The following is a 19,543-nucleotide window of genomic DNA, read 5'->3' on the forward strand; positions in this document are numbered from 1 at the left end:
TGTGTGTGATACGGTCGATAACAGCAGCGTAATCAACAGCGAGGAAACAAAACGTTGCAGGGTCGGCTGATGTTACACAACTAGTTGAGCAGCAAGGGGCTTTATCTTCCTCCGCCTGGTCACTATGGAGGTGTTGCCCAGGCGACTGTTGCTGGGATGTGACTCAGCGTTTTGCCCTGCCTCTAACCGACAGGCTCACACCTCCTCCCTAGACGGGGCCAGTAAGCTGACAGGCATCTTTCAAAAAAAGGCAGCAGGAGGTCGATATATGGATCGCTTTTGTAGCAAAACATCCACCTTACAGTGGCTCGAGCACAACAGGGAGTTTTCACTCCTCACAATTAACAGCAATTCAGCAACAGAAGACAACTGCGCCGACTGTATCACTGTGAAGTCATGTAGTGATGTCAGTTTGAGACAATAATACAACAGGATATATTTATTGATGGAGGAAAATATGCAAATAAATACCATAAATAAAACAAAGAAGTCTCTCTTCACAATTAATGTCAGATACTAAAAGTTTTAATTAGAGGTTTCAGTGGATTCAACTGATACTGATACTTCAGGTATATAGCTTTTTATTAAATCTCTCAGGTCTATTAAATATAAAATTATAACTAATGACCAGAATAAGTGAAAGAAAGTAAATCTTAAAATTAAATCATCAGCATTTTTTTGTATTACTCTTTTAAGTAATAAACAATTAAAGCAATCATCATTGATTTTTATGTTGGATGTCTTGTGCTTCTTCGTATTCTTTTGTCTTCTTGGGAGCATGTTTGAAATACGTGTTTTCACTTTAACATCTTTGGATTTTTGTTCTTGTTTGAGTCTGATAATCCATGAATCAAACCAATCAATCAATCAAAGTAGCAACTGACTGTAAATCGACTACTCGATTAAGTTAATACAATGTTGAAAATGGCATACAGCGATACATTTTTCTTAATGGTATCCTTTTGCCAAGCCTTGAAAAAGATCAACTATTGTACTTAATGTATGCTTCTACGTTGTATTTTTGTTTTAGCGCACCAGATTAATAGAGGTGTCAGTACCAATAACGACATAATAAAAGATATACTGCAGACATATAACGGAGGTCAGTAAGTTTCATATTGAACTGGTGGACAGATTTAATCCATCATACTAGCTCATCACAGACATATCAGTACTATATGTTCTTGTCAGCCAGTGCGTTTAATAAATACATTTTAAGAAGTGCTAAGTGTTAGAGAGCATTGATCTGTCGAGCTCTACTTTTGATTGACAACTCACTGTTTTGGGTCATTATAAAATATTGTAATATATAATATATTCTGGTCAGTATAGAGTTAGATTGACCTGCTTGTTTCTGTGTCTTATTAAAAGAAAATGTTGACTTTTTTGGCTATTAATCAGACTAAGTAAGAAAATAAAATGGATTATTAATTACTAACTTCATGATTAATCAATAAATCACAAAAAAAACTTGCTACGGTTAATTTCTAGTGAAACGATTGTTAGCTCCAGTTTAACATGTCTGCAAATGCCACTGAAGACAGAGGAAGTTCCTACTTTTACAAAATGAATGCTGACAGATGAATAATACATGTCCTATCTGGCCTGCAGTGAAAGTAAAAGAAATGCAGCCATTCAAGAAATCCTTCAGTGTGTGCGTGTGCTATCAATGAGGCTTTGTCAGCTATCAATTTCATCCAGCCTACGCCAGCCTGAGAATATCATTTTACTTGAAAAAGACAGCAGCGGATGCATCCTAGAGTTTTTAAAAAGCGGTCTAATTCTATTGAAAACATCATTTAGCTGTGAAAACAAGGTCATTAATGTATCTCAATATGCTGTCATCGTGTGCTGTGAATCATTTAGAAACCGCAGATCACGTGTTAACACAGACATCTCATTCTGGAGATGTAAAGTCCGGGCTGATGTTTTCATCTGAGACATACAAGGAAGTGAAAGTCTAGACGGTCGTTTAGCAAGATTCAAAAAAATATTACCTTCTACCTCGAGAAGGTTGATGAACACTCGAATGTGACATCTCGACTGTCTGGTTGTGAATGAAACTCTAAGGTCATGCTTAACGAAATGAAGGCAAACACTCCAGACGGACATAACGCAATCAGGAGCGCTGATTAAACCAAGAGTGACAGCAAATCAAATAAGCAGCGTTGCAGTGCCTCTGGTTTGACCTGTCTGTAACCACTGAGTGAACGGAGTAAAACTGCCACAGACTGGTGATTCTGCTGTGAAAGGAGAGCCGGGTAATCATATATTATAAATATATAAAATGTAACACCTGAACAGTGGCGGACTTAACAGGCAGCAGCAGGGAAACATTAACTTGAGTTGTACTTGAGTACACATGCAGATTCCCCTGACGTCAATATGTTTGACATGCTGTCTACTAGTGCTCGAATGATTAGTTAATCGACAAAAATTGGATAACTGATTAAAAGTTAAAGTTATTCAACAATTAAAAATGCCAAACATTTGCCAGCTTGAAAAATAAGAGTATTGTGAACCAGATTTTGGGAACATGCACAGGAGATTTCTCACTCATTTTATAAGACAAACAACTAATCGATAATAAAAATAGTCATTCGCTTCTACATCAATCATTATGTATGTTTAGAGCTGAATAAAATCCAATAATAGTAGTTTAGGTAGTTAATGTCAACAGGCTATGTGATGATAAGAAGTCAATTTATAAGTCATTATCTACCCTCAGCCAATGTCTAGGGATGGGCATTGTAAATGAGCTTCTTCTATAAATGATGTAGTATGTGGCAGTGGTTTATACTATATACTTTTTCCAATACAAATAAACATTAAATAAACAAATATATACATTTTAAATTAACCATCTTATTGGTTGGTCTAGAAAATGTTTGAAAATGGTGAAAAACATTCTCTACAATTTATATATTTTATATTGGCCTATTTAAATTTATCCAAGGAAATGTCCAGAAGCCAAATATATTAAGTTTGCTATAATAAAAGATGACGAAATCCAGCAAATATTCACTTTTAAGAATCAAAGAGTGTGACTTCTTGCCATAAAAATTACTTTTAATCAGTTTTCTGTATTGTGTGGTAAATGCCAATGAACTATATGATGATGGAAAGTCAGGAAGGCTCTTACATGCGTTTCTGATTTTTACTGTTTGTTTTATATATTGTTTAATGAGGACAGAACTTTATACATTCAATTATTATTATTTTGTGTCGTTTTCAGTTGGCATTCAAATGTTAATGAACAAAATCAGCCTTAATAACTATGCGTAGTGCTACTTTACACAATAAAATATAAAAATATTAGATATAAAACACCACAGTAAACATAAATGTGATATCCAACCCAACTTTTTTTTACCCTCCATAGTAGCTTTAACAATAGGATGTGGTGCAAACATCACTGGAGCTTGTTTTAAGAGAATAACCATCATGTGACTGATTTGATTATTCAGTGCTAATGATGAGAAACAACCATGACACATCCAGCATGGGTTAACACAATGTCACACACACAGTCCTGTCCAGCAGGGTTAGCCGTGCATGCTGCATTACATGGTGAAAATGCCCAGAGCAAAAAATAAAAAAATAAAAGCACATCAAAGAGGGAGACTGTTTGCATGCAGCAGTCGGGACTGTGCAGTGTGTCCCTCTGGCTGCAGCCGAGGGCCTGAGTCCACCAGAGCCTTCAAATAAAAACCAGCCAAAAAAAATAAATACATATAAATATATATATATATATATACATATATAAATATACTGCACACAAGCTAACAGTGCATATGCAATTGAACAGTGCAAACTAGCCTGCAAGCTAGCTGGGGAGCTAACTAGCACGGCAGCTCGGCCACAGCAACAAGAGAGAAAAATCAACCTGTGAGCTCAATGAACGAGACAGGAGAGGATGGATGTATGTACAGACGGACGGATGGCCTCGGATGGTGAAACACACACACACACACACACACACACACACACACACACACACGTGAGCTAACCCTCATTAACCGCTAATAATAGTAATTATTATTATTATTAGGATAAAAACGGGAGCGACGTACCTTCCTGATGCCTCAAATCCAGCTCGGACACAACAGTTCATCCTCTTCCTGAGTTGAAACTGAGGGTTGTTTTTTTTGTTTCCTTTACACCGGTGGATTTGACATTCTCCTCATCATGATGGTGTTTTCTGTTTTCAGTCCCATTCCTGTGTCAGTGACGTTCACTTCCTGTTTCCCATCCCAGCAGCAGCAGCTCCAACCAACCAACCAACCTCCTCCTCCTCCTCCTCCTCCTCCTCCTCCTCTTCCTCTTCCTCCTCTTCCTCCTCCACCCTGTATCTGATAGTAAAAACAACCAGGGAGGAGAAAAGAGGATCAATTATTCATCCAGTCGCTGCAATCATAAAAGCTTGTAGGTAGAATAAAGTACAAATGAGCTGCGTTACTTTACTGTAAGTGTGTAGCAGTGTGCAGGAACTAGTAGTGTAACTAATTACTGATACATTTTAGTAACATTGTTTCAGTTAACAACCCCCTAAAAAAAAAAATTATTAGTTACATAATTTCTTTTGTTGATCCAAATAATCCAGTCACTTCCTTGGATTCATTTTTGTAAAGGCTTCCGTTCAGCAGCTGGAAATACTCCCATTACTTTGGTTTTAATAAATAAATCTTGGATTTTAAGCTCATGATTTTTGGAGAGAAGGGACACAATAAGTAGCAGAAATGTAATATAGGTAGGAGTGTAACTAATTACTGTTGCCAGGGAGTAATATGTAAAGTAATATTAGTCTTGTGATTTTAGCTTTATTACTTATTCCTCATTCATTTTGCTACTTATTTTGTCACTTCTCCTCAAACTTCAGACGAGTAGAATGAGTACAACATTTTTTTTTTATAGATTAACTAGCCCAACACTAGTGTGGAGACAATAATTATTAATTGATTGACAAAGAATTGATGGACACAAAATGGATGCACAACCATTTTGATAATTGATTAATCTTTATGGTTATTTATCAAGCAAGAATTTCAGAAAAGTTATTTTTCAAATGTGAGAATTTACATATTTTAATGTAATATATTGTATATTTTGGGTCTTGGAAAGTAACTAAGTATATTTACTCAAGTACTGCACTTACCGTAAGTACAATTCTGAGGTACTTCATGCTACTTAATACTTCCACTAGAGTTTGGACAATTTGGAGGAAATACTGTACTTCTAGATTTAGATCAACACAAAATAAAAATCAACTAATAAATTATAAAGTATTATTATAAGTTCAGCTACCCAGCAGGATATAAATTCATTAGCTCCACCCTCACCAGCAGCAACATTAAAGTAATATACATATTAATGCATCAATAATATATAATCCAGTAATACGATTCTGAAAAGGGTCATTCTGCGTAATGAGTACTTTTACTTTTGGTACTTGAAGTATGTTTTGATGGTTATACTTTTACAGTTTGAATGCAGAAATGTTATACTTGAATATTTGGGGTCTTGGGGCTGTTGGTTGTGGTTGAAAGCTCTGGAAAAAGCTCGATAATACACCTTAAGCACAGAGTTTACAACAGTGTGTGGTTGTTTCAAAACGCACAAAGTGAGCTCCAGAAAGTTCTCCCAGTTCAGTGTGGAAGAACTTTCCAGCACAGAGTGATAACCTCTTACATTTGGGTGAAATCTATGAAAAACATTGAATGGAAAAATATGTTCTTACAATGTCTAATTAATTACAGGGGTATTTAGGCCTTTACCATTTACATGTATGAATATGATATTAACCCACAATGTGATGAAGACTTTTCATTTGTTTTAAGTTATGAAGATTCTGACAAACCTTGATGTTTAGTGAGTTTCCAGCTGTTCAATACAAAAAGCAACATGAATCAACCTCAAACTGAAACCTTCTCTTTCAGATTTCAAAGGATGGATAAATGTTTTTATATTTACTTACACTACACATTACATTAAGTCTCCATGTAATGTGTTACATCAGTGCACCTTTTTTTTAACTTCATAACATCTTCACAATCCATCTTCTTCATTTGAAATACTATACTGTTCGTTTCCTTTTCAAAATAGATTTATCTTTCATATTCTTTATTGTAATTCTTTCTATTGTTTATTGTTATGCATCAAAATACCAAAGCAAATTCAAACCTGATACTGATAATTTGTTTGTTTTTTTAATCTACTATTGTCAGCGTTTATTCATATTTACATTTTTTAAGACCTTTTGAAGCACATTTGTGATTTTAGGCTACAGATGAAATTAGTTTCCTGGTTTCTGGGCCCCAGTGGAGGGATTAAACATTTCACCATTTCAGTCATTAAGTGAGATAATCATTTTGCACGTCAGAGACAGAGATGTGTTACCATCAAGCAAAAGGAAGAATTTAATTTGTACTGGAAATGGAAGACAAAAACAACCAAGTGAAAGAGAGGTTTTCAGATATTTGCGTTTATAATCTTTTAACAGTCTTTAATCTAATCACAGGACAATTACAGGTGAATGTGTACATATCAATTTAATACAGGAATGTTTTACTGTAAGCTTTTGCCATTCCCTCCTGTTTCTTATATTGTTACTACCCCGGCAGTAGCATCTATTGACCAGTACGACATTTACAGACTCAATTGGTCTCGATCGGGATACACATACAGCTGTGAGTGAGCTGACTGGAAATTAAATTATCTATTGCAGTGATGAAAAGAAACTCTGGGGACAGTACCATGAGTAGCTCCAATAATCTACAGTTGACACTACTTTTATCTCACCAAGAGCAGATCAACTAGTCCATGTTTACACTTCCCTGATATTCATTAAAAGCTTCATTTGACAAGAATGCATGCCTTTTTCCTCCTGCTGTGTTTCCACTGTTACATGCTGTTTCTGATTAAAACAGGCTTATTTCTCCTTCGATCTCTCATTAATCAGAATCATTTGATGTGTTTTTCAGAAATCTAAACTAGAGAAAACCTGTTATGATTTTGAAATATGAACTTGACCTAAGTCCGCCTTCATAAATTCAATACCTCATTAATTTGTCTCCTGTAAGATATTAATGAAAGTTTTCATCATTTCAGTTTGTTGCCAATGTTCAGCCTTTCAGTGACACAGACTTTTTTCTTGTTGTCAAGTCTTCTCCAGACTATGATAGAAACCAGTGTCTCTGCGGTGCTGTTGGACCGGCATGTTCCTCCTGGTGCTGCGGACTTTCTCCAGGTCAATCTCCACCAGCACCATGCCCGGTTTCTCCCCTCCGCAGTCGCCCAGCACCTCACCCCATGGGTCTACCACCAGAGAATGGCCGTACGATGAACGCTTCTCGTGGTGCCGGCCGACCTGCGCTGCCGCCAGGACGAAACACTGGGTCTCGATTGCTCTTGCTCGAAGTAAAATCTGGGAATAAATACATGAGGTTTATGTTTGCTTGGGTTTATATTTAAGCTTGCCTCAGTAATCAGTCTGTTATCTTATGATGACTCATCCCACCTCCCAGTGAGCAGATCCTGTTGCTACAGTGAAGGCTGATGGGTATGTCAGAATCTCGGCCCCGTGCCTTTGCAGAGCCAGCGACAGCTCAGGGAATCTCAGATCATAGCAGATGCCCAGGCCAACCTGTCAAAGCAATATAACAAAAGGTCAAACACAAACAGATCTTAATGTTAAATGTTGGGATCCAAAACATGCCTGAACATTTGACCAAGAAATATTTGCCTTTTTGTTTCTTCAAATTTGTTTAATCTCCTACTGCATCTTACAGCCAAAACTTTGGAGCAGCACTGGGGGTAACGCAATATAACTCGAAGTAGGTAATATTATGACATTTTCTATGTCACGAATTCATTCACACACACACAACTTCACTTCTGCTCTTTCGCCACCAGAAAAATATACTAAGAATTTCCTCTTACCAAAATTCAATGGCTGCAGACTCTACATTTTCAAAATGGGTATACTTCCAGTCTGCATGTGAATGCATGAATGGGCCAGATCTGCACTCTGGAGGAGATCCTTAATTAGGCTATACAATGTCGCCTACCACTGGCTATGTAATGAACTGCAATAAACCTCTCCCAGTTTACAATGCCTAGTCGTACTTCTGCAGTTATTTTTGTGAAAGTAATGCAAAAGTAGTGTAATCAGTTACACATTACTCTACACAAGACAATAAAACTCTAACTTATTGCTTTCAAGTGAGAGTAAATATGTAATACATTACATTTTGAAAATAATTTATTCTGTCTAAATCCAACAGTTAAATCAATACAGTACATGTAATGTTAGTTAGTTTTCTTTTAAATGGTCCAGTCAAGACAAAAATTGGAATAACTCAACTGTTTGCTGGTCTGCTCTATGGATATTTATCGTTTTGAGTTAAAGTTTAATAGGTGAAAAATAGATTCCTCAAATAAAGCACCTAATGTGGAGAATTCATGTGCATTTACAGGTCAACTTGGTGATGATGATTATTATCACATAAAATGACACCTTGCCGATGGGAGTTTGGACCGGAGACACGAGGGAGGGTCCAGGGATGGTGAAGGCACTTTCTTTAAGGGACACGCCTTTTTCTGGCAGTTCCACATCAAATAAATGGGACTTCCTGTAGACTGAAATGATGTCACCTGTGGGTTTAATGACAATGTGTCAGTGTGAGCGTGTATTTGTGTGAGGGCATGTAAAGAGAGGCTGTTCAACGGGCAGTACCTTTATCATTAATTATGATGTGACTGTTGTAGATTCGTCTGTCAGACTCCCAGTCATGTCCTCGTTCGTGAAATCCTCCAAGAGACAGCCACACTTCCAACTTCCTGGAAGAAGGAGACGTTAAAATACCCGAAGGAATACTAAACAAGTGCAGATTATTCACATCTTCCTCACATGACACATCAAACAGTAGAGATTCATTTTACCAACCAGTCTCGCTTTTCTACCAAATACATATTACATTACACTATGTTAGAATACACTTACTGAACTTAGACTCTAATTACTACAGCACACAACAGCTCTTTATTTTAACTGTTCATGAGAAGCCGACAGTATGTTTTGCCTCAAGAAAGCGTGAAGAAGCAGGAGGCAAAACAATGCTGGTTCTGTATATTTTTAATATACTGACAAATATCTTCCAGCAGTGAACCGAACAAGCTTTTCTGCCAAAAGTAAAATACATAAAACACCTAAAACAAAGCCAACAAGTGGTACATAAGTCAATGTTTCAGAAATAATTACTGTTTGTCCACCTGGCCAGCTGAGTGTATTGTGAGATTGTGTCTCCTGTCAGGCTCTCAGACAGCGACAGCGTCTCCTCTCGACTGGATCCGATGTAGTCGAAGCCCTCAGGCAGGAAGACCATGCTGGCCCCTCGCTCCTTGGCTTCCTCCACCAGCTGTTTGCAGGCAGAGAAGTTGGCCTCTTTGTCCGGGGTGGCGGTCACCTGACACAGTGCAGCCACTGGGCGAGGTAAAGTCGACATCCTGCACGGAGAAGAGATTGTTATAGTATCCAGGGAACAGAAGCTGCATGCCAGGCAAAGACATCAGGTCAGCCATGGTTAATCATTAACTTCACTTGTTATTCTGTTATATATTTATTGCATAATATTGTACAGCTTTGCACCTTTAGTGATCTTACTTGGATATGGAGACATTTAAATGCAATATCTGAAATAAAAACTCTGTGTATTTGCATATATTACTGTCAATGGACCAAGTATCACTTCAGGTCTATATGCTCTGATTTCCATCTTACTCATGTATGTTTACAATCCAAATCATATCAATAACACAGCACACTACAGATCTAGTCTTTATCATAGGTGCCCTGTTTAAAGGTCTAGCTGTTAGAGATTAAAACAATATATTCCCTTGTTAGAATAACACACATACCTGTTCTGTAGCTTGATCCGCTGTCTCCAAGGTGGGAGAGAGGACAAACTCTTTGCAGATGTTACCCAAATGCACCTGACCGTGAACATTGGCCCAAGTGACCGAGACAGAGTGTCAGTCCATGTTAGTAGCACATTAAGTTTAGTTCAGTGCACAGCAGGAAGGATCAGACGAGCTTCTGATGACTTCTTCTGTTCTTCATCAGAGGACATAAAAACCAGCATTAAGGCACACCATCTCCACCTGCTGGAGAGTATTTACTTTTGCCTGCAACATGTAATTAGTAACCATAGACATATATACAATATATATATATGTCTATGTTGGTAACACCTAGAGTAAAGTGTGTTTTTTGGTAAAATATATAGATGTACAGTAATGCAGAAAAATTTATATAAAATAATAAGATTAATAAAGCAAATGGTTCGGTAGTTCAGGTGATTATCAACAATAATTAACATCAAGGGTCTGTCTTCAAGGCTTTGCTGAATGTCCTATACACACTAACTAACACTAATATATTCATTTGTGTGTTGTGTTGATTAAACTGTACTTTACTGCTACTACTACTTTTTTTTAATAAAAAACCTGCATATTTTATGGAAACACAGTTGGTGGCTGCAAATGCGTTGTGATCTGAGCCTCGGAGACCCAGTAGATCAATAATCAGGTCAAAACATGATGTGTCAGAATGATCACAATGGCTTTTAATTTGTCTTTGAGTAAAATATTATAGACCAGTTGCTGCTGCTTGTTCAGAAATCAGAAAATGGGCAGTCATGTGATTTTTCTGGGTGCCAAGATTGTGCTGAATAGATTTTTTCCTGTGATCAATAGAGTAGAAAAAGCATTTAGATAACCAAATATCTTATATTCTCCTTTTAATGTAATTTAAAACAAACAACCACTATTCTGACTATTTACAAGAGGGAGAAAAAAAGGCACATCCTTCCAAAAAAAAAAAAAAACTGGGCTGCATTTCCACACAGGCACATCCGCGAACCAGCTCCAACAACACATGCTGCCTGGGGTCCTTCTCAGCTACACCCTTCCAAGATGGCAACCAACAGCAGCAGCACGGGTAGCAAATCCAACAACAGCGGCGGCGGAAAACAGTCCGGTCCGTCGGCCGAGCAGGTACCGTCACCTCCACCTCGGGTCGCTTCAGCTGCTACACTCACTATCGGTGCTGCTCGGTCGAGTCCGGCGAAGCTACAGCCGCTAATCTGACTCCCAGCTAGTTGATGCTAACGTTAGCTCCCCCCCCCCCATCGGGCTATCGCTTCTTCTTCTTCTTCTTCTTCTTCTAGTGATACAGAATCTAGGAAACTGAAACTAACTTTTATTTTCATTTTAATGTGTACTGCTGATTTAAAATAGTCTTTTTTTTTAAGTTAGGAAAGGTTGTTTTGTCTTATATTTACTGAAGTGGACTGCGACCTTTCAGAGTCTGATATTATACTATTAAATCATTACAGAGAAACTAATGTCCACTACATTATATGTTTTATTAAGTGTATTAATCTAAAACAGTGCATCAGTAATGTAAAAGTAAATGTAAATGTACTTAAAAGGTGTTTATTATCCCTGGAAATTAACTTCAGTGCAGAATCATAGTTTGTAACTAAAGCTGGTAACAATACACTAAATTCACAATTTGATACAATTCACAATGAATTTACAACAAATTGTGCCTTTAAAAAAAGATCTACAGAATATATAAAATATATTTCTTTTATATTTTCTGTATAAATGTATGAAATCCTGTTTTATTGCTGAGGAAGGTTAAAAACAATGCAAATCTCCTTTTTCTTTGTGAAAGTGAAACTAGTGTCTTCAGGCTTTGACACCACGATTCATTTTTCATCTGACCGAGTTGAATCTTCACATAATTGTATCGTGATATTTAATCTAACTTCTGTTTCTAACAATCACATGAAATTTACTTAAGAAATAATTCTTTAATTCATAGCATTGTTTCAATTCAATTTCAGTTCAATTTTATTTGTATAGCGCCAATTCATAACAGAAGTTATCTCAGGTCACTTTTCAAATAGAGCAGGTCTAGACCGAACTCTTTAAAACATTAATTACAGAGACCCAACAGTACCACCATGAGCAAGACCTTGGCGACAAGGGCAAGGAAAAACTGCCTGTTAAAAGGCAGAAACCTAGGACAGATCCTCCGGCTCTAGGTGGGTGGTCGTCTGTCTCGACCAGTTGGGGTGAAAGAGAGAGACAGAGAGAGAGAGAGAGACAGACAGACAGACAGACAGGTGCACAGCTACAACAGTATTGGCAATGGCAATCTAGCAGGACCATGGCAGGAGGCTCCACCAGGATCGATAAGAACCAACACTACTTTTGAACACTACAGTACTGATTCAAACTAAGATCACCATAGACGACACAAGTCCGTTTGTCTGTATTGACTTTGTGGTTTTTTTATTTTATGTGACAGGTGGTGGCAACATTTCAGAGGATGCGTCAGGAGCAGCGCAGTATGGCTTCCAAAGCTGCAGAGCTGGAGATGGAGATCAACGAGCACAAGTTGGTAGCAGAAGTTCCACCTCTGCAGCCTTTTTTTTTTAATACACTCATTTCATATTTGAGCAAAAAAAAATGTTTCACCTGCTGTTTAACTGACCAGCTGACTGGATCTCTTGATGGATTCATGTTTTTTCCCCCCCATCCAGTTTAGTAATTGAGACCCTGAAGGATGTGGACCCTTCGAGAAAATGCTTTCGTCTAGTAGGAGGAGTGTTGGTGGAGAGGACGGTAAAAGAAGTTCTGCCCGCCTTGGAAACCAACAAAGAACAGGTGATGGATGAGAAAAGAACAACAAATATATATATAATGTGTGGTAGTGTTTAATTGTTAGAATTGTACTGTTAAGCTTTTATCTAAATATATTAATTTAACATAATTAGAGACAAATCAGAATACAACTTCAGCCACAAGTCTAAAATCTATTATAAAAGGTCTCACTCTCTTCCCTTTTCCCCCCCACAGATCTCCAAAATAATCGAGTCCATCAACACACAGATGCAGTCGAAAGGACGGGAGCTCACAGAGTACAGGGAACGTTACAACATCCGGTTGGTGGGAGAGGGTGAAGCAGAAGGCCAAGGCCAGTCAGCGGCGTCTTCCAGGGACAGCGAAGGAGGCGGGTCTAAAAGCGGCGCTGGCGTTCTAGTGTCATAGTTTGAATTAAGAGAGGGCGGCAGTAGGGGCCTTATGATTTCTGCAGCACTGAAAACACAGTTGGAGTCACAAAATCTAGGTTAAAAAAAAAAAACTTTTCACAGGATAACTTTGGTTTTGACGACATTTCTGCAAAATCATAATGCACTTGATATTGAGCTACTACCAGTACACATAGTTCTTTGCTTATGTATGTAAATGCTAGTGCGCGTTAAAAAATTAAGGGTGTTCGTCTTACATTTGCCTTTCAGTGAATCTGACTTTTTTTTTTTCTGAAATACTGTGGCATAAATTAAACAATTCATGTACTTGTTTTAGTCTTAGTATTATTTACACATAAGCAAGTAATATTCTGTCTCAGATGAAAGAAAATAGTTATTTTTCTCATGTAACATAATTGCAGAGGCGCTGGGTTAAAAGTTAAAAGTTAAAAAAATAATTTCAAATGCCTTTTTAGATAGAAGTACACACGGTTATTAAATAAAAAAAACACATCACAATGCATCTATACACTTTTACATTTTCTAATCTAAACATTTTGGACTAACAACTTAGGAAAGAAATTAGGAAAAATAAAAGCTGATTTCATAGGGCCCTAAAGTAGGTTGAGCTTTGCAAAGAGTCACCCAGCACAGGTCCAGGAAGGCATTTTGACAACATGTGTTATGAGCATGAAGAAGAGATTATACCGTAAACATGGCACTAAAGACAAAAATGAATTAGCTTTGTTCAAACTCCCCCGTCCACTCTGTGGAACATTTCATTCACAAATCGTTATTATTATGCTGATGTGAGGTCGTCTGTGTTCGTTGGTTTCTAAAGTGCATGCTGTGATGTGACAAGAAGTCAGTGCTACCACCACATCTTAAGAATAAACCCCTGTCATTGAAAACACAATAAAACTTGTACATGCTTCAACGTGAAGTGGCTGAATTAATTATTTAGCACAGTCTAAACTGAGGAAATGCCGCCTAGGACCTGCTGTGTGCACTGTTTATGTAGTTGTAAGGACAAAAGTGTTTTTGTTGATGGTCATGAATTAAAGAATGTGACAATTGTGCTTTTTTGTCTGGTGTCTTACATCCTTGTCACTGTGTGGCACAAAGCCTCTAATGATATATCCACAATGTAACTTTTGTCATAAAGTTAAACCCTTTCAAGCAGTATTCCATGTATTTATGTGGTAGATTTCATATTGTTATAGCAAAAGTGTGGCTTACAAACGTCTTCTTCTCAGATTTATCTATCTGCACTGGTGTATGAATACTAAGGTCCAATAGGTATTCCCTTACAACCACAGTCTTTGTTGGTCTCTACACAAAAAAAAAAACATGTAAAGGGATATACAATTTTTTTTTGCAACACCCCACTATTAGTTTATTTCTGCTTCAAATAAAATTTAATAGTAAAGATTAGTAGAAAAACCAAAAGACTACACTGATACTGTAAATCATTGCTCGTATATACAGTATTTATTTACCTCGTGAATAAACAAATCAAGTTAGATCTTTTTTAAGAAGAAACTATGGCTATATAAGTAAATGGGACACATTATATGAAAGAAAAAACACATTCCGACGAGGATGGGATTCGAACCCACGCGTGCAGAGCACAATGGATTAGCAGTCCATCGCCTTAACCACTCGGCCACCTCGTCTTATGGACTCCCTTTCACCATGAAATACCTATTTATAGAACAATATACCTACTAATGATAGTTTTTACCTCTTAAATTATCACTTTCACATAAATTGACAAAACAGTGACATTAGCCCTTTATTCTCACCAGTGACGCTTCGGTTAAGCTCACAGCTACCCGGCCAGCATTGCTCCAGGATTAAATCCGGTTGCGCCTTTACTCCAGACATTACGGTGATTACGCACAGACATGCGCCGCTGTAGCAGCAGCAGCAGCAGCAGCACATAATGGTAACAACTGAGCTGTGTTTTGATGGAGATCACGGATTCAGGATTAGTTTCGTCGTTTTTTTCCGAGCTGTATGAGAGGCCGTGTGAGAGATCTGGCGCAGCGTTGCCACCCACCACAGAAACATGCAGCCAGGTGCTCGTTGCATTTCCTGCCGAATAGGCTGCAACGTTAGCATTGTGATAGCAATGTAGGTAACGTTAGCTGGGACGCTTGGACAGAAATAGCCAGCCCTCAAGGAAACGGCAGCCTGCTCCCGGTGTGTGTATGTATGTGTGTGTGTGTGTGTTTGTTTTTTTACCTGCTTTGTGTACAGTAATTGGCCAGTTTGCAGTTTCTCTGGAATGCATCTCTCCAAGAAATGTTCCGCCTTCAAAGTGGTGCTGAGTGCTCTGCTGATAGTGGCGCTCCTGCAGCTCATATATCTGTCCTTCTTGTCCAAGTTTCACGGTAAGCAGCAGCGGTACCGATACTCCGAGCTCTTTGGGGGCTCTGGGGGCAAGAAAAATGGGCACCCCGAGAAAAACTCTCGCAAGGAGCGTCTGAGGTACTCGCTGTCTACTGGTGGGATCTTTGACAGCAGCGGTCAGTACCGGGTGTACAAGAACTTGATCAAAAGTGATTTCACCACAAACCAGAAACCAGGATCCGACCCCAGCGTCAATGTCCTGGCTTTAGCCACGCACACGACCATCAACAACCTACATCATCTGGAATCTCTTCTGGAAAGGTGGCAGAACCCTCTCTCTGTGGCCATATTCGCACATGGGCAAGATGTCAAGTTTGCCACAGCTCTGGTCTATGCACTCAGCTTCTTCTGTCCTCAGATTCAAACCCTGGTGGACTTCCACTTGGTCTGCCTCTCAGGAGAGATGGCCAGTTTCCCCGAACAGGACCGGGAGCACTTCGCGGGGCTTGAGGACTGTGTCTCCGTGTTCTCCAGACTGGAGACCCACAGGGATAAATACAAGAACTATGCCATCAGTGGGAACATCTCCTACCCCAACAACCTTCTGCGTAATGTGGCCCGAGGTGGCACCGAGTCCTCCTACATCCTGGTCATTGACATCGACATGATGCCGAGCGCTGACCTGTACAAGCAGTTCCTGGCCATGATCCTGCAGCGTGAGCCGGCGAGCGATGAGGTGTTTGTCTTACCTGCCTTCGAGATCCGCCACGCCAGGAAGATGCCCGCCACCAAGGCGGAGTTGGTTCAGCTCTACCAGGTAGGTGAGGTCCGGCCGTTTTACGAAGAGCTGTGTCCTCGCTGTCAAGCCCCCACCAACTACTCGCGGTGGGTCAACAGCCACGTTAGGGAGACGGGAACCCTGGAAGTGGCCTACACGCTCACCTGGGTGGACCCCTGGGAGCCTTTCTACATCGGGCCCCACACCGTGCCCCTCTATGATGAGAACTTCAAGCAATATGGCTTCAATCGTATCAGTCAGGTTTGTACAGTACAGAAAGTTCACTTTTGACTCAAAGGCCAAGTGCAATGTACAAATCACATCAAAGTTAATGTTTTGGCATATTTGCTTTAAAAAAAAAAAGGAAAGGGAACTACACTGATTTTACACAGTACGACTCATTCTGTGGCTTTAAAGGAAGATTTATCATAACAACTCATCTCATATTGTGCTGAAGACTTGTGTGGAAAAATGGGAATGCTTGATAGATATTTTCCAAACAGGGAAGGTCTAATGAAAGACGATATTATGGAGGTGCATTATGGGAAGTTATAGTCTCCTCTGCCCTCTCTGCCTCTTTCTGACACCTCTAACCTCGTCCCATGATGAATGCTGTCCATACTATACCTTTACCTTATTCAGTACATCTCCTTGCCCTTTGCCTCTACCCATCTTCCTCCTGTCATATTTCTTAAACACATTTCATCTCTCCCCCTCCCCATGTTTCCCCTTCTGTCCTTCTTGCTGTCACCTATCTTCTCACCTCTCCTGGCCTCTGCAAAATCTGTCTTGTCACCCCCCCCCCATACTCATCACTTCCCACTTCCATGTCTGCCTTCTCATCCTGTCCTTGCGTCTCCCCTACAGACCTGCGAGCTCCATGTGGCCGGATACAGGTTCTCTGTGCTGAGCTCGGCCTTTGTGGTGCACCGGGGCTTCAAGATCCAGGGGGAGTTCCACGCCAGGAAAGACGAGGAGAACAAACGCAACCGGGTTCTGTTCCGCAGCTTCAAAGAGAGCCTGAAAACCAAATACCCATCCTCCAACCGACGATGCTGAAAACTAGATGAGGACTATGTAGCCTGTGTCTATCTGTGTTCTGCTGAACTGATGGACACACATATTTCTTGTTTTAACCAGATTTAGCTTGCAGTCAGGCTCTTCCCTGCCTGAAACATCCTTGTTTTTCTATGATTTCTTGTGATGATGGCACAGTAGGAGTTTAATCTAATCCAACTCTTGGGTTCATTTCAAGACCCTCTGAAAATGAACAGCAGGGAAATGTTCTTTGGGGATTTCTGAGCGCATCCTGCTAGTTGGAACCGAAAGGAAGGAAATGATCATTCAAGACTGGAAAACTGGCGAGGCTACTCCATGAGATTGCTGTTTTTAAAAAAAAAAAAAATCCAATGCAATTCTAAAATCCAGATGGCATTCGATTGACATTCATTTGAAAGTATATGAGGTACAGTTTCTATTTTAAAACAATTTTTAAGCTTCGTCGAGATACAAAAATAGACACAAAAATGTCTCTACATATCAACTCAGAGACGAAAGTCCTAATATCAATGTATGTAACAAAAAGGGTAAGGTTCTACATTTTATGACAGCTGATCAAAAATCGCCTTGTTCGTCAAAATCCAGCTGAAATGTGGTCATACGTCATAGCTGCCTTCTGCTCATGCTGTAGCAGAAAAACAACAACATGCAATTCAATTTTAGTTGCTCACTTTTGGCTTAGGTTCTTTAAAAGTCTATTTTTAGGTATTCAATAACAATAATTAAGTGAAACAAAATGGCAATTCAGTCTGATTATCAGGGTAACTACTTCCTTTTAAGTATAAATGAACCCTGACTCTGAAGTCCTTTCAAATGTGCCAATCCATGAAGTGTTCCGACCACCAGATGGCAACAGGCGCTATATATTTTAGTCTTAGACTAGAAACACTACAGCAGGGCACGGGCATTACACAACACCAGTGTTGTTTGCTGCTCAGGGGGATGTAAATTTACTCTGCGCCACAACTGTCAGCTCATTTCAGAAGTTTTCATAACCCTGGGAGTGTCTGTTCTTGCCGCAAACTGTCTGAAGAGATTACTCACACAAGTCATTAGCACAACAAAGCACTGGGAAACTTTACATAGAACAACACTATCATTTTACAAAGACTGTGGAAAACTACTGTATTATAAACACTGAGGATCTGACACTGGTAGTCGGTTAGATAACGTAGAGTTCCTGAAGTAGATATGATGGGGCCAGTGGGCTAGAATGGTTAGTGGGTAGAGAGATAAAAAATACTGCACAATCAAAAATCTAAACCACGAAGAAAAGCAGCCTGTGTTGTCTAAAGGATTGCTGTGGAAATGTTTATCTCAACACCACTAGAAAATAGCAAATTATAGATCTTACACTTTATTCTGTAACCCACTGGTACGTACATACATTCAGTATTAAACCTTGACTACCACTCTTCTCACATCTGTTTAGTGAAAATGCATATAAAACAGCATATTTACTGCAAAGTATTCATATACCGAAAATGTTTTTAAGTGTTAAGTTGTTATGTAATTGTCAATTTTGGAGAGATTTCAATATTTTTTTCCTCCCTCACTTGTAGTGTTTATGATATATTCGTTGTGAAAATGTTTTCCTTTAAATGGAATTGGTTGAACCATTTTTTAAATGACCCCAAGCAGGAAAACTGTAGCACGAATTTGTGTTTGGTGCAAAAAAATGTTTGATATGGTCCTTTTTTGTTTTAGAACCACTTTAAAATCACTTTTATCTGGTAGTTTTGGGGAGTGCGATCAATTTCAACAAATTACCTTGCGTGATGATGTGGTGTGGTGCTTTATTTCTCATGTGTCTTTTCCTTACTTGAATCTTTTTATTTTGTATTTATTTTTTCTTTTGTGTTCACAAAATATAATGCCTGATTTGCATTGCTGGAATTTCTATTAAACCTACTGGATGAGTTTTATTTTACTGACAACTGTCGCTCATTGTACTTATACAAGATACAGTCAGCTGTTACAACTACTAAACAACATCCTCAGTCATCAGACAGCTCTTGGAGAACTTGGTAATACACAAATCCAATCAATTAACTTCACCAGAGGGATTTGTAAAGACAAGAAATGTCAATAGTGTTACTTCAAGTCACTTAAATCGGAGGTGAAGAGGTTGAGGGCAGATGGGGCTTAATGTGTAAGAAATGTGTTCCTAACAAACATTATACAGCAGATTTCATTAATTTGAGCTTAAACTGGGTGACATTAAAGATTTGAATTAATTTTAATCACAGAT

The 19,543-nt window shown here is 38.9% G+C and overlaps 4 protein-coding genes and 1 non-coding gene across 9 annotated transcripts in view; 2 read left to right on the forward strand and 3 right to left on the reverse strand.

Annotated features, from left to right (window-relative positions):
- The window catches only part of clcn3 (chloride channel 3), a 39,963-nt gene extending 35,722 nt beyond the window's left edge, over positions 1-4,241 (reverse strand). For all 5 annotated transcript variants that reach the window (XM_051428898.1, XM_051428895.1, XM_051428893.1 and 2 more), the window contains exon 1: positions 4,074-4,241. The gene's annotated coding sequence lies outside the window, so the exon portion shown is untranslated. The remainder of the gene's footprint in view (positions 1-4,073) is intronic.
- Positions 4,242-6,465: 2,224 nt separating this feature from the next.
- Positions 6,466-10,110, reverse strand: nit1 (nitrilase 1). Its single transcript, XM_051428923.1, has 6 exons — positions 9,916-10,110; positions 9,271-9,504; positions 8,735-8,838; positions 8,516-8,652; positions 7,517-7,642; positions 6,466-7,423 (listed from the first exon to the last, which is right to left on the reverse strand). Exons 1-6 carry the CDS (start codon positions 10,002-10,004, stop codon positions 7,157-7,159), a joined length of 957 nt encoding a protein of 318 aa, XP_051284883.1. The 5' UTR covers positions 10,005-10,110; the 3' UTR covers positions 6,466-7,156.
- Positions 10,111-10,905: 795 nt separating this feature from the next.
- pfdn2 (prefoldin subunit 2) lies at positions 10,906-14,179 on the forward strand. Its single transcript, XM_051428926.1, has 4 exons — positions 10,906-11,052; positions 12,377-12,465; positions 12,612-12,735; positions 12,928-14,179. The coding sequence occupies exons 1-4, from the start codon at positions 10,972-10,974 to the stop codon at positions 13,117-13,119; spliced, it is 486 nt and encodes a 161-aa protein (XP_051284886.1). The 5' UTR covers positions 10,906-10,971; the 3' UTR covers positions 13,120-14,179.
- A 515-nt stretch (positions 14,180-14,694) lies between these two features.
- On the reverse strand, positions 14,695-14,776 carry trnas-gcu (transfer RNA serine (anticodon GCU)). The gene has a single exon. It is a non-coding gene; the product is annotated as a tRNA-Ser (tRNA).
- Positions 14,777-14,920: 144 nt separating this feature from the next.
- b4gat1 (beta-1,4-glucuronyltransferase 1) lies at positions 14,921-19,217 on the forward strand. Its single transcript, XM_051428920.1, has 2 exons — positions 14,921-16,494; positions 17,101-19,217. Exons 1-2 carry the CDS (start codon positions 15,391-15,393, stop codon positions 17,290-17,292), a joined length of 1,296 nt encoding a protein of 431 aa, XP_051284880.1. The 5' UTR covers positions 14,921-15,390; the 3' UTR covers positions 17,293-19,217.
- Positions 19,218-19,543: the final 326 nt, after the last annotated feature.

Source organism: Dicentrarchus labrax, unplaced genomic scaffold, assembly GCF_905237075.1.
Source record: "Dicentrarchus labrax unplaced genomic scaffold, dlabrax2021, whole genome shotgun sequence".
Lineage (NCBI taxonomy): Eukaryota > Metazoa > Chordata > Actinopteri > Moronidae > Dicentrarchus > Dicentrarchus labrax.

Bases quoted from the DNA above. Each gene is read 5' to 3' on its own strand.
- nit1 (XM_051428923.1), bottom strand. From the start codon at position 10,004: ATGTTCACGGTCAGGTGCATTTGGGTAACATCTGCAAAGAGTTTGTCC. The intron at 7,643-8,515 runs GTGTCATTTTAT...TTGCTTTGACAG, and splicing joins TCCAAACTCCCATCGGCAAG to GTTGGCCTGGGCATCTGCTA. The intron at 7,424-7,516 runs GTGGGATGAGTC...ATTTATTCCCAG, and splicing joins CAGGATCTGCTCACTGGGAG to ATTTTACTTCGAGCAAGAGC.
- pfdn2 (XM_051428926.1), top strand. From the start codon at position 10,972: ATGGCAACCAACAGCAGCAGCACGGGTAGCAAATCCAACAACAGCGGC. The intron at 12,466-12,611 runs GTTGGTAGCAGA...CCCCCCATCCAG, and splicing joins ATGGAGATCAACGAGCACAA to TTTAGTAATTGAGACCCTGA. The intron at 12,736-12,927 runs GTGATGGATGAG...TCCCCCCCACAG, and splicing joins TGGAAACCAACAAAGAACAG to ATCTCCAAAATAATCGAGTC.
- b4gat1 (XM_051428920.1), top strand. From the start codon at position 15,391: ATGCATCTCTCCAAGAAATGTTCCGCCTTCAAAGTGGTGCTGAGTGCT. The intron at 16,495-17,100 runs GTTTGTACAGTA...TCTCCCCTACAG, and splicing joins GCTTCAATCGTATCAGTCAG to ACCTGCGAGCTCCATGTGGC.